General features: G+C 43.7%; 1 protein-coding gene across 4 annotated transcripts in view; it reads right to left on the bottom strand.

Annotated features, from left to right (window-relative positions):
- The window catches only part of LOC137377778 (sodium- and chloride-dependent neutral and basic amino acid transporter B(0+)-like), a 109,359-nt gene that overhangs the window by 29,620 nt on the left and 64,782 nt on the right, over positions 1-14,957 (bottom strand). For 3 of the 4 annotated variants that reach the window (XM_068047822.1, XM_068047823.1, XM_068047824.1), the window contains 6 exons: positions 13,942-14,080; positions 10,137-10,269; positions 8,829-8,969; positions 5,876-6,104; positions 3,521-3,646; positions 695-813 (listed from right to left, as the gene is read on the bottom strand). In XM_068047822.1, coding sequence (XP_067903923.1) covers positions 695-813; positions 3,521-3,646; positions 5,876-6,104; positions 8,829-8,969; positions 10,137-10,269; positions 13,942-14,080 — 887 coding nt within the window. The remainder of the gene's footprint in view (positions 1-694; positions 814-3,520; positions 3,647-5,875; positions 6,105-8,828; positions 8,970-10,136; positions 10,270-13,941; positions 14,081-14,957) is intronic. The other variant, XM_068047825.1, reaches the window with a different exon arrangement.

Raw genomic sequence — 14,957 nt, 5'->3', positions numbered from 1 at the left:
CCATTGCGGGGTTGGGACAGGGCATGGAAAAAATATTGTATTCATTTTTATAAATGTTATATTAACAGTGTCTTCAAAAATTTAAATGATCATTTAGGGCTGAATTTTAAAGGGTTCCTGATGCCGGGGGGCATGAAGATGGCAACGGATGAGGCCTGCCACCGACCCTGATGCCAGCAGGGCCCGTACCGATTGGCACTAGTCGCCGCTGCCAGGGACGGCTCGCCCGCCCGCACCACGTTAATGAGTCCTCGCAATTCTACAACATGGGCCCCGTGTGTACAGGCCACACGTTTTTCTGCCCGCCACCTATTTTGGCAGCAGGCTTTTAAAATGCAGCCCAGAGTATCTTCAACTGAGCCAAGTCAGCACTGAGGCAGAAACTTCACAAAGTGTCATCCCTACACAGAAGATTTCAAACACTATCCTGCTGATTTAAAATGAACACAATGTAAATCTGATTCACACAGTGTTGACAAAGCTGAGTTTTATCTGTTTAACCAGGCTCTGCATTTAGTAACAGCAGATGGGGAAGGGCAGTCAGTCCCACACCATCACTGCACAATATTGAAAATGTGGAAAACAACAGGACCAACACACCAGGTCCTTCTTTATTATTTAATCCTGTGAAATTTATCACCTTTGAGTTACAATCAGACCTGGAAACAGTTTAAACTATGGTAGGACAACATACCTGTGTTACAAATACAAGGCCAAGGAAATAAAACAACAAGCAAACAGCAGTTGACAGATAAAGGCGCTTCGATTGTCGAAAATTAGGGAACTGGTCCAGGAGGGTTGTTATAATTTCTTCTGATGAAAGAAAATGTTAAATGAGATCAGTAACTAATTCATAATTTACAAAGTCCTGGAGAAACCCACCATTGGAGAGACTAAAACCCTGTAGACCAGAGGAGCAGGCGAGGACAGATTCCACTAACCATGGGTGATATTTTCTGCTCTCCCCTGTGGTGAGTTTGGAGGTGGGGAGAGCTTTAATCGGATGAGATGGTGGTGGGTGTTCTCCCCGCAACCTTCCCGCCTCCATCCTGATAAAGTCTGTGACAGGAAATGCCATGGACAGCCTTCCCGCCCCGTCATCAGTTGAGGCTCTTAAGGGACAAATAATGCCTAACTAAGGGCCTCTTCCCACCTCCGCTGGGATTAACCCAGGGCATGCCTGTGACCACGCAGGTAGCTTGACATGCAAACGCATGCAGTGTTGCTTGAGGTCTCCCATGGGGAGGGGGATAGGGAGTGGGGGGGGGGGGGGTGTCCCTCGTTCAAAGGCACTCAGTGCCTGATCAAGGGACCTGGTATGAGGAAGGAGGGGGCCCGCTGAGAGACTGAGAGGCGCCCCCTGCCCTTGCGGTCAATTTCCCTACTCCATCTCTCCCCCACTACCCCTGCCTGTGAAACCCCTCCTGCCATCACTTACCTTTGGCCTGGGTCACTCCAAAATCCTGGGCCTCTGGTGGGTGTCATTCCAACAGCAGCCACTGCCTCCCTGATGGCGCTGCTGAGCAAAAGAGCCGCCGGTCTCTGATTGGCTGGCAGTCTTCAGTGGGCGGAACTTCCTGCCCCTGGCACCTTGATTCCGGGGAAGGCCCGCCAGTGTCTTGTTAATTGCCTGATTGTTCAGTAATTTGATGAGCTTTCCCAGAAGGAGGCTGAGGTGGTCACTCCCTGGCTCTCCAGCCAGTGGCGGAGACTGCCATCGCCTCCATAAAACTACCCACCAACCCCCCCCACTCTCTGAAACATACATTTTACCCAATCACGTTCCTATTACTCTGGTGCCTGTGAAGCTTTAAGGAAAACTGAATAATTCTTATCCTCAGACACATCGGGGGATTTTTAACATTAAAAACTGGGTGGGTTTGAATCCGGGGTGGGGGGGAAAGGGGGAGGTGGTTAAAGTCCTAGAAATCTGGTCCCCAGTAAACACACCTCCATCCCACCCATTTCCGGCTTTAACTGAGGTTGGAAGGTGGGCGGGCAGCAAACCCACTCCAAGGAGGCGTGTTGGTACTTTAAATATGATAATGAGACTGTGAGCCTCAATGTCATTCTACTTTAGGAATCTAACTGCTGTAAACCAGATTTTATGAGCCTCGGGAAACTCAGCAGTAAAATCAATGAGGGGACTTGGTGAATCCAGGAGCAGAAAACCTTTACACCCTGCTGGATCCGAGTGCCTTCCTGAGGAACCTCCACAGTCAGGAATCCCTCCAACAACTTTACTGGTCCTGGGACCTTCATCACCCGACACCCCACCTGACTGGAGGCCCAGACGATCAATCAGGTTGGTATCCGGGCAGGAAACTGATTGGCAGCATCCTGGACACACTGTGGGCTGAATTTAGTTTTCCCCCAAGTGTCAGGGTCCTTGGCGGGGGTGGCCTGAAAATGCCTCTGGGAGAGGGCCGCCATGCACCCAGACGCCGGGTGGGCCCGGCCTAATATTGCTGGTGGCAGCGAGGCCTCGTGGCGGCTACCCGGCCACTTGGCGACGGAACCCCAATTTAAATACCTAAATAAATTAAAATTAATTAATTAATTATGCTTACATTCCCACCCCCTGTCCCCCGGTGCGATTTTCATGCCACTGGCGAACAGTCCAGCGCCTTCGGATCCCCGTCCAGGGAAACGAGGTGCCACACCGGTAGGGAGGGGGGAGGAGGTACGTTTCTCCGTGTAGGAGTGGGGGAATGGGATCAAAGTAACAACATTGGTGTAGGGGATGGTGGGAAGGGTTTTAGGTAAAGTTTATGCACTATGTCAGGGGGTGGGAAGAGGGAAGGTCAGGTGGACAAGGTCTGTGTTTTGGGGGTGAGAGGGAAAATAATTAATTTGATGGTTATTGGGGGGGGGGCAGTGGGAGGGGGCAAAATTAATGTATTTATTTTTATTAACTGTACCTTCAAATCTTTAAAATTAACCAAAGGGCTCAAGGCCCTTTAAAAATGGCATCAGCACCTGCACACAGGCAGCTGATGTCATTGACAGGGACAGACAGCCCACCCCCTCACACCAGCAATTCAAATGAGCTGCCGCACAGAATATTGCGGCGACTCCATAACATGAGGCCGGCACGGGCGGGCCGCAGTTTCTTTCACCCCTGTGGAGTTAAAATTGCAGGTTCCCCATGACTTTCTGACTAGCCCTGTCCCTGTCAGTCAAGCAAATGTGAGGGGGTGGAGTTTGGGAAAAAACACAGGGAAAGGAAATATAACCTGAACAGTGTGATTCAAAACCACTGCAACAAATATCCCACAGAAATTGTATTGTGAAATGTTCCTGATGTTGGGGTGAATGTCAGGGGGCGGGAATTTCCCTGAATGTTACTTTAATGCAGCTGTTAAGTCAAACAGATTGATGCTCCATTACGCCAGTGAGCATTCACTCACAAACATCACCAATGGTAATTTCTCACCAGATATGATAACATAATAATCTATATAACTTCATTTTATAAAAGTGGAAAGAGATTGGTTAAATGATATAATGCCATTCTTACCTGAAGCTGCAAACTGAGTGTCGAGTCCCAGAGTGACCAGCATGAAGAAAAATAAAATGGACCATAAAGGTGCCCATGGTAATTTACTAAGAGCCTCTGGGTAGGCAATGAAAGCCAAACTGAAACCTAAACAGTGGATACAATTGGAAATGGTGTAATTAATGGTGCTTAAAAGAGACATACTGGGCTGAATTTTATCAGCCCCTGGACGCCGTGGGTAGTGGCGGGGAGGCCCTAAAATGCTAGGGGGAGCAGCCTGCTTCAACCCACGATGCTAGGAAGTCCCCACCGGATATTAGCAGTGAGGCCTTGGTGCGCCCCTCCGCCGCTTGATGGCGAGGCCTTCATTAAAATATTTAAATGAGCATTAATAAAATTCAAATCAACTTACCTGCCTTGGCAGCTGTCCCACGCCGATTTTACGGCCAACCGGAGGTCCGAAGCAAGACACTGATGGGAAGGGGGTGGCGGAATAAAATTATCAAGGTGGGGGAGCGGGGAAAACTAATCCCATTGGTTGTGGGGATGATGGGAAGGGGTAGAGGGTCAAAGATATTGAGGTTCGGTGGGGGGTAGGTCAGAATTTCCATAAGTGTATTTTTGGGGGGTTTAGGTCAATTTATGCGTTCAGGACTCAGTTGGGGGTCGGAGATAGGGGAATTCAATGCTACATTAAAGGTTTATTGATGTTTTTAAGCTAACCAGCACCCTTAAATATTTAAATATATCCTGAAATGCTTGAGACCCTTTAAAAACGGCGCCGGTGCCTGCGCAATGGCATTGGATGCCGTAGCCGGGGACGCAGTGGCCGCCCCTCTATGTCTTCAGGGGTAGCTGCTCGGCCCTCTCCATTTAAATCAGTCCCCACACATAATATCACAGGAACTGTGCGGCAGCACTTCCGTGTCGGAAGGTCGCCTCTTTCACAGTGTGCCGCTGCAGAGTGCAGTGCACTGATAAAATTCAGCCCAGTGTAAACTGGTGTTATTTACTGAAAATACATTAATTTATTTAGAATCCAGATTGGCAATATTCATCAAAATTTTCTAAATGTATCATTGCATGAATATTACAATGGTGCAATGATATGTATTTACAATATAATTCATTAACTCCCATTAGGTAATTATAATATCTAGAATGAGTAACACATTGTGAGTTCTGAGTGATGTTTACATGCAAGGTAAAAATCTCTACATCTGTTCAGTGAATCTGGCATTTGACAGCAGACTGTAATGGAGGAGAATGGGGATGGGAGAAAATACCTGAATAGAGAATTTACTTGTCAGATACATGCTGTAGCACCACACAGTGCCCAGGACATTTAAGTAGCCAGATTGGATATGTAGACTGTGTTTTGATGTAATGTTACCTGGTCATCATTCCAATTACTTATCACAGCAACATCTACAGCTATAACTGGTATTTATTTATTTAGAGATACAGCACTGAAACAGGCCCTTCGGCCCACCATATCTGTGCTGACCATCGATCACCCATTTATACTAATCCCATATTCCTCCCACATCCCCCTACCTATACTAGAGGCAATTTACAATGGCCAATTTACCTATCAACCTGCAAATCTTTGGCTGTGGGAGAAAACCAGAGCACCCGGCGAAATCCCACGCAGTCACAGGGAGAACTTGCAAACTCCACACAGGCAGTACCCAGAATTGAACCCAGGTTGCTGGAGTTGTGAGGCTGCGGTGCTAACCACTGCACCACTGCACCACCCAAAATTTGCACAGAATGTTTACATGGATCACGCTTTTCATATCAAGATATTATATAAACAAAATGTACCGTTAGTAATTTACAATTTGAGTACATAATATAGTGCCAGTAATTGATATCAATAAATAAAAACTACCTCTGATTTACTCAGAAATCCATTAAATGCTCAAAGTGGTTCACATTATGAATTCATTAAACATTTTCATTCATAAAATGTAAAACATAGGTGCTATATAATGTACTTATAATGTAAATAACTGACCCTCTATTGTGTCTTATAATGTTAATTTATTTCTTTGTGACTTCCTGTTCTGTGATTATTTGAAAAGCTCACATTTAACAGCAAAGGTTGAACAAACAAATCTGTCAATCTACAGATATTCCAGCTCATTATTCAGCTCCAATCCCTGTCCAGTATAAACCAAACACCATTTCATTGTGTGATACTTCACAGGCTGAATATCACTTTTCACCAGAATTACTGCTGTGGATTCAAGTATTCATTATTGTGTCCATACACTGGAACTTTGTAATTTCATATCTAACAGATGATTGATTTCAGAGAGATGGTTAAGGTTGTGTGACCCTGGTTGATTTATTTTATCAGTTCTGGTTTACCTGATTTTGCAACCTCTGAAACAGGCTTGTCTTGTACATGAGCCATGTGACCAAGGATGGAGAAGATGACAAATCCAGCAAACACACTCGTAGCACAATTAACAACACAGACAATTATGGTATCTCTGTAACAGTTGTTGTGGAATTTGTTGTAGGATGACAGTGTTATTAAACTTCCCCAACCCACTGAGAGAGAGTAGAAAATTTGTGTTGCAGCATCTTTCCAGACCTGGTAAATAGAAAGTAGAATTAGTCAGCAGTGGGAGAATTTACACAAACTGGTTCAACAGGTAAAATTACATTAACCATGAGATCGATGGGGGCTTTGTGGTTAGTTCATGGTGAATTGACTGAATGAAGTTCTCTCTGGCAATACAGTGGTGCAGTGGTTAGCACCGTTGCCTCACAGCTCCAGTGACCCGGGTTCAATTCTGGGTATTGCCTGTGCGGAGTTTGAAAGTTCTCCGTGTCTGTGTGGGTTTTCGTCGGTTGCTCTGGTTTCCTCCCACCACCAAAGACTTGCAGGTTGATAGGTAAATTGGCCATTATAAATCGCCCCTAGTGTAGGTAGGTGGTAGGGGAATATAGGGACAGGTGGGAATGTGGTAGGAATATGGGATTAGTGTAGGATTAGTATAAATGGGTGGTTGATGGTCGGCACAGACTCGGTGGGCCGAAGGGCCTGTTTCAGTGCTGTATCTCTAAATAAAAAATAAACAGTATCTCCCTTACACTGTAGGACCATCATTTTCCCTCCCTGTCTACTACTTACTGCCAAATTCCATCCAGGAATTTTGATATTTTCTCCCAATAGTTATGTTTTCTGGTTTGTAACTCAATTCTTTACTTGCAGCATGTGCACTGTCACCCAGTGGCCTTCATTCTTTTATTGAAAGCAGCAACAAAGAAATGTCTTTCAGCATAAATTAAAGGCTCATATCTAAATTGTAACAAAATCCCACCAAATTAAAAAATCAGATCTCAATATCAATAAATACCTTGTCATAACTTTTATTATCCACTGTAAAGCAACTGCGTAATCTACATACATAGAGGTTGATTTTGATTGTGGAAATAAAGGGCAAATACTTTCAATGGAAATCAATCAGAATGCTGTCAAAGTAATGGTGAGGCTAATAGTGGCATTATTATTTATATGCAAATGCCACAGCACATTTGGATTAAATGGAGAATTCCAAAAGTTGCTCTCGGATATGCACCACTCCGCTGTTAAATTCACAAAAAAGGCATCTCAGTTTGCTGCACCATTTACATACATAGAGCGGAATGAAGTTCCTGTACTTGCATTATAGATACAAACCATAGAAATTCATTTTAAGTCATTTCAAATCTATGTAGTCTTTTAATGGCATGCTAAGTATTAATTACTATCTGTCAATATCTCTAGCTCTTAAAATTAACTGTTACAGTTGTGGAGTCAGGGTATAATTATTGTTGGAGATCGAGAAAAAGTTAATTTTTCAAAAAGAATTCTCTTTATTTCTCTTTCTGTACCTGATTTGACATTGAATTCACTCACTCTAACTTAAACTTCTTTCTCTGCCTCAGTCCTTGTGCTGGTCATTTCACAATACTACAATTTGATTGGTTAAGGAGATACTCAGTTGCTTTCCATGTTCACTCAGATCCCAGATGCAGATGATGTTGTGCCGTTTCCATCTCCCACTTCCAGCTACTTGAAGCACCAAATATCATTGACATTAAATGTGTAAGGACAAGTCTAATGAAGAGTGGGCACTTTTCATTACCCTGCTACTGCCAATTTTATGCCAATATTTACCCGATAGATTGATGAGGCATTTTACCAAAATATCTTATTACTAAATCTGTTTCAAGGTTTCAAAAAGAAGTGGGCATCAAGAAGAAATCCCATTGCATCCCATTCCTTGTCACTCCATCTCATCCAATTGCATCCCGTCTTTTCTATTCCCATCACAGCCCTTGCTATCTGTTCCCACCTGTAAACATCAAGATGATAAAAGCTGTAAAGTAATTCATTGGAATTAAACACAAGGGCTGGGATTTTACGTGAGTTCTGGAAGCCCAACTGCTGGGACCGAAAGCTGGTCCTGGGCCCACGCGGACAGATGGTGAAACCCCAGGGGTGATATTACTGATGGTGGCCAATTAAGAATGGCAGCTCATCAGGACCAACATCCAATTAAGAACATCAACCCGCCTCTCAGAGGTGCCAGCCCAATCAGAAGGCCAGCAGCTTGACAGCCTTGGCATTGCCATCAATAGAGGTGACTACTACTAAGGATGCAGGGTGAAGGAGAGGGTGCCTTCATATTGAGCTGCCCTCGAAGGGCAGGTAGAGTTTTTTTTTATTGTGCCAATTCCAGCAGGCAGATCCCGGCAATCAGAGGAGTGAACGCTCCAGCGGCGGCGTCTGAGCCAAGGGGGCAGCCATTGTCATTGGGGGGGCCCATCCATGGGCCATGAAAATGCTATAAAGGAAGGCCTTCCCTGGAAACCCCCTGGGAGAGCACCTCAATATACCTGGCGATCTCCACACGTGGCGGAGGCCGGGCCCGACACCAGTAAAATGCCAGATGGGGTAGAATGTGGCTGTTAATGGGCCAATTAATTGAATTAATAAACCGCCTGTCTCCAGTCAGTGGGTGGCTTCACTGCTTCTGGGAATATCCTGTCGAGGCTGGAAGATGTCGGACTTCCCTCCAGTACCTTCCACTGCCATTTTAGGAGCCTTCCCACCTCCCAACCAGTCTCCAGAGCGCTGGTAAAATTCAGCCCAAGATCTCGGTTAAAACTTGGCAATACCTGAACTAGTTTTCCCACATTTAAACAAGAATGCAAAAGCAACACTCAGATTTTAAATTTACTATTACAGACAAAAAATAAGAGAAACATTAAACAATTTCACTAAAAAATACACGTAAAATTCAATCAATTACATTGTTGTATTTACCTCAGCATCAGCCAGTTTTGAGAAATCTGACTGCCTTCCAATGTAGAATTCAATTCCTTTATCGGCTCCCTCCAGTGTAACACCTCGGATCAGGAGTATGGTCAGAGCCACATAAGGGAATGTCGCTGTGAAATAAACCACCTGACCATGGAGAGAAGCTTGTTAGATTTTCCTGTGTTGCTGGTAGAACATTTATAATATTGAATCCAATTGAATGGCAAACCAGATTGTAATCAATGCAGAGAATGAACCAGAAGATTATTGAAGGAGGCGTAACTACATGAAGGGTTTATTTAACTGAGCTACGTATTGTTTCTGAATTTAAATATCACATCAGAATTCTAACTTATTTATATCCCATATTTAGGAAAGTAACACATTTAAACAAAAGAATAAAACAGACTGTTGAATATATTTATCTCCTCACATTTATTCCTCAGGTTTCTTACCATTTTCCTTGTTGAGATATCTTATTTCATTCAAATAAAACCATGACCCTAATCAGCTCAATCATTTATCCAGCCCTGCCCAGCCTTCCAGAGTAATTGGAAATTCACCCAAAGTCTTGAATCACTGACAGAAACCCTTGGAATGAGGGACACATTTCAGGGGTTTGGGGAATTGCTGCCGTTCTTTCACTCAGGAGAAAGATTTTCAGATCTCAGTCAGGCCTGCAGTGCTCAGGAATTATGGATCTCACACTTTCCAAAGAATTAACATCATCTATGGGATAAACCAGCCCACTTCACAAATGATTTATATATTCTAGTTTTATTGTTATGTTGTGACATAAACAGACTTGGCACGGTAAGTACTCGCAACCGACTTTTATTGACTTGTGCACAAAGAGAACAGCCACAGCGCGCCCCACAGTGGGGCTCACTGTAATGTTCTAAAGAGTTTCCGCAAAACAGTGGCAATTATAGTATTCTGTAACTAACAGTCTTACAATAATAATTTCAATCCTTAATTTGCATTCAAAGACACCAATGATACTGCAGTTGAGCATTTGCTCTATTCCAATGGGATACAGCATTATTTCAATCCTTCATTTACACATTTATCTCACCATTGGCCTTGCAGCTGATATTGCAGTCCACAGCGTGAGACAGAAAAGTACATTCTGCTTCAACAACACTCTTCTTATCTCATCACCAAGACATGGCACATTCCTAAGGAACAGTTAGTGTAAGAAATATACTGACCAGGCAAACCCACACCACTTGTCCGAGGGTGGCTCACCTCAGGTTCCACAGTTACAGAAATCTGTACTTTTTAACGAGTTTTAATTCCATTCATCACCATTACCTTTCCTGAAGATTTGATTCCTTTAGATAGCGCTGTCCCAATTATCAGCCAGGCGAGAAGCAGGCAGAGGGCTAAATACCAGACGATCTCCCCAGTCTCATCCATTGAACTGGTACGGCATAAAACCACTTTACTAAATAAAATGACAACAGAAAACCTTGCATATAAGAATTGCACACAGTCACCATTCGATACTAAGCATCACAGTATTAAGTAAAATATACATGGATTTGAAAAATATCCAATTTAAATTTTGTTTTTTTATAAGTGAATTGCTACCAAGAATTGAGATGAAATTTGATATCCTTTATGATTTCTATCACCATTCCTATTGTTTGTTTTTAAATAAAAGGCTTTGTTCACACATTGAGAACTGATGAGGTTCCCTGGAGAGCTGACTTGAAGGAGTTCCTCATGGTGCTTCATTTATTACCTTACAATGCACTGTTAAAACTACCTGGTTTAGTCACTGTACCTCCCAATGAGTTCAGCTCCTTCATATTGTTCAACATGGTACCTGTTCCCACACAGAACTGTCTGGGAACAGGTACCATGTTGAACAAAATGAAGGAGCTGAACTCATTGGGAGGTACAGTGACTAAACCAGGTAGTTTTAACAGTGCATTGTAAGGTAGTAAATGAAGCACCATCAGGAACTCCTTCAAGTCAGCTCTCCAGGGAATCTCATCAGTTCTCAACGTCGGAGCAGCACGAATCAGCGAGACCAGCCAGACTATAAACATCAAGGAGAAGGAAGAAGAGAGTTCAGTCGGAGCAGCATGAATCAGAGAGATCAGCAGGGCTAGAAACAGCAAGGAGAAGGAAGGAGAGAGTTCAGTCGGATCAGTGAGACCAGTTGGCCTATAATCAGCGAGACCAGCCGGACTCGCTGTCACCTGTAACCAGTTGGAGCCCACATTCGGAAAGAGAAAAAAAAGAGGTGTGACTTCACAAGGAAGCAGGTAGGTGATTGGCTGGTGACTTTTGCAGCTTAGGGACTATGTCTCAACAACTAGCAGACTACAAATGAGGGAAAAAAATTAAGTATTAATAATAAGGAACAAGTGAGTAGCTGGTGAATATCATCTTTTTTGAATAAGGTGTATTTTAACTAGTTACTGTATTGATTAGTAGCAGAATTCATGAGTACTAGTAAGGTTTTATTAAGAGTTTTAAGATGTTTTAGTATAGGTAACATTTCCTTTTTTAGCAGTAGCAAAGGGTCAACTAATAAATAAAGGAATGGCAGGGTTGCTTCAACCTCGAGAATGCACCTCCTGTGCTATGTGGAAGATGCAGGATGCTTCCCATATCCTGGATAACCATTTGTGTAGGAAGTGTTGTCAACTGCAGTAGCTTGAGCTCCAGGTTTTGGAACTCGAGCGGAAGCTGGCGACACTGCGGTGCATTCATGAGGATGAGGGCTGTATGGATAACACATTTATAGATGTGGTCACCCCATAGCTTGAGAAAACAGGGAAAGAGAGAATGGGTGACTGCCAGGCAGTCAAAAAGAAATAGGCAGGTAGTGCAGGAGACCCCTGAGTGCATCCATTATCCAACAGGTATTCAGTTATGAATACTGCTGAAAGTGATGGTTCATCTGGGGAGTGTAGCCAGAGCCAAGTCCATGACACCACAGGTGGCTCAGCTGCACGGGGGTGGGGGGAGGGGTACAGGGAAGACTGGAAGAGCCATAGTGATAGGTGATTCAATAGTCAGGGGAACAGACAGGCATTTCTGTGGTTGTAGATATGAATCCAAGATGGTGTGTTGCCTCCCTGGTGCCAGGGTCAAGGATGTCACTGAGTGGTTGCAGAGCATTCTGAAGGGGGAGGGTGAACAGCCAGCAGTCATGGTCCACATCGGAACCAACGACGTAGGAAGAAATAGGGTCGTGGTCTTGCAGTCTGAGTTTAGGGAGCTAGGTAAGCAATGAGCAAGCACAAACTCAAAAGTAGTAATTTCCAGATAACTCCCAGTGCCACGCACAAGTGAGTATAGAAATAGGAGCATAAGACAGGTGAATGTCTGGCTGGAAAGATGGTGCAGGAGAGAGGGCTTTCGATTCCTGGGAGATTGGGATGAGCTCTGGGGGAGATGGGACCTCTACAGGCCAGACAGGTTGCATCTGAACAGAGCCAAGACTGATTCCCTTGCAGGTAATTTTGCTAGTGCTGGTGAGGAGGGTTTAAACTAGTTTGGCAGGGGGGTGGGGACCTGAGGGCAGACTCAGTTGGGAAAAAATCAGAAATGAAAATTAATGGATGAGTCTGGAAGACAGAAGAAACAAAGGTTAGAAAATAAAAAATTGAGCTTGGCAGTACTCAAGGGTATTTATTTCAATGCAAGGAGTATCGCAAATAAAGCAGATGAGCTGAGGGCACAGATAGACACGTGGCAGTATGATATCATAGCTATTACTGAAACATGGCTTAAGGAGGGACAGGAAAGGCAGCTCAATGTTCCTGGTTACAGGGTTTTCGGACGCAATAGTGAGGGGGATCAGAAAGGAGGGGGAGTAGCAATTTTGGTCAAAGAACCAATTACTGCTGTGAGGAGGGATGATATATTGGAAGGTTCATCAAATGAGGTCGTATGAATTGAGCTAAGGAAAAAATTGACCAACCAACCGGGAGTGTACTACAGACCCCAAAACAGGGAGAGGGAGATAGAAGAGCAGATATGTCAGCAAATCTCTGAGAAGTGCAAGAACAATAGGACAGTCATAGTAGGGGATTTTAACTACCCCAATATTAACTGGGATAGTTTTAAGTGAAAGCTATTGAGGGAGCAGAAATCTTGAGGTACATTTTGGAGAAATTTTTTGACCAGTATGTAGCAAGTCCGACAAAAGAGGGTTCAGTTTTAGACTTAGTTTTAGAAAATGAAGATGGGCAGGTGGAAGGGGTGGCAGTGCTGTGATCTGCAGGGCTACAGACAAAATGCTGGAAAGTAGGATTAGAATGGGTGGATTGTTTATCGGCCGGCACAAGACACGATGGGCCAAGTGGCCTCTTTCTGTGTCGTAAACTTTCTATAATTCAGTTTTCAGGTTCATGGGTTAAACACAATACTGCATTCAATTAAAAACACAAGAAAGAGATGTCAGTCACAGGTAACTTGAACTATTTTATGTTTAGGAATTCTTTCTTGATGAAAAAGAAAGGAAAAAATGTTCAATAAAGGTTTCACTGTCTAAATATTGTTAAAGTAAATTGGGAGTGTTAGAAACCAGGGAGCTGTTAATTTATTAAAGGGTCTTATGATATTTTGTAACAAATGTATGATGTAAATAGTACCTCTATGAAATCAAACAGTTTTCCCTCATTAAACAGGATATTCACCCAACTAACCTTCCCAAGAGGAAGCTACTGGTACAACTGTGCAGGTTATAGGTTTGTTTTTTATTTGTTTTTTTGTGGGATGTCGACATCACTGGGCAAGGCCAGCATTTATTGCCCATCCTAATTGCCCTTTAACTGAATGGCTTCCTCGGCCATTTCAGAGTGCATTTTAAGAGTCAACCACATTGCTGTGGGTCTGGAGTCACATAGAGGCCAGACCAGGTAAGGACAGCAGATTTCCTTCCTAAAGGACATCAGTGAACCAGTTGGGTTTTCACAACAATCAATTCATGGTTACTATTAGACTAGCTTTTAATTCCAGATTTATTAATTGATCTCAAATTTTACCATCTGCTGTGGTAGAATTCAAACCCATGTCCCCTGAGCATTAGACTGGACTAGTTTAGTGATATTACCACTATGCCACCACCTCCCCACATCTGTAGTAATTTACTTACTCCCAGTATTGCTCACTTGGACCCTGGTGAGGAATGTAGATTTCTGATCCATTTGGGCAAGTTTCATTGTTTGCATGCAGCCATGTTGTATTAACTATTTCAAAATATCCATCATCCAGAGTGAGATTGCAGAGTGGATCTAGAAAATGTGGAATGTGTTTTAGAATTACATTTCATTGGGAATGATGCTGTCATTTCTACAGAATCAACTGATGAACTTTGGGGCCCAAATTTATGGGTATCACATGACCCTCTGGTAACACATGGTCCTAGACCTCTGTTTATGACAACCTTGTGGATCATGGGTGAAAGTTTTAATTGCTCCCCATAGCTACAATTACATTCCATGGGGATTAAATTGCATGGACCCCAAAAATGAGTGAGGGGATCATGTTGCATGATTAGCCTGCGCTTGCTCAGAGCAGTAAGTGGTAATCAGCAGGAGATTTCCTTGCCTATATTTGACCTGATGCTATGAGACTTCATGGGGTCCGGAGTCAATGTTGAGGACTCCCAGGGACACTCCCTTGTGACTGCCCACTCTGGTGAGACTATCCTGTAAGTACACTGAGCATGTGTGCACAGGGTACAAACCAGAGTCATGAGGATTGCCAACAGTCGATAGCCCTTCTCATCCAGTAGCCTTCCTTTGATCTGCAGCAGTGGCTGAACTACAGCTGGCACAGTCGATGGCCACAGAATGAATGCATCATGATTGCTGCCAGGTTACCGTGCATTAACCTGCACGATGTACTTCCGATGTCACACACCAGTTGCACGTTTAGGGTGAGGAATCCTTTTAGTTTCAGATACGAGGCAGAGTTGACGTGAGGTGCACACAAAGCAATGTACATGCAGTCAATGGGGTCCATAGGGAAGTGTGCAATACTGGAAATCCTCGTGTTCACTCTGCCTCATTCTCTCTGGCAAGAGGGAGCGAAATAAACTTATCTCTCTTTGAATCAAGAGGCTCGGTGAACTTCCTTATGCAACACTGCACTCCTAACTGTTGCTAA

The sequence above is a fragment of the Heterodontus francisci genome, chromosome 15 (genome assembly GCF_036365525.1).
Source record: "Heterodontus francisci isolate sHetFra1 chromosome 15, sHetFra1.hap1, whole genome shotgun sequence".
Classification (NCBI taxonomy): Eukaryota; Metazoa; Chordata; class Chondrichthyes; order Heterodontiformes; family Heterodontidae; genus Heterodontus; species Heterodontus francisci.
This window is presented reverse-complemented; position numbering and strand designations above follow the sequence as displayed.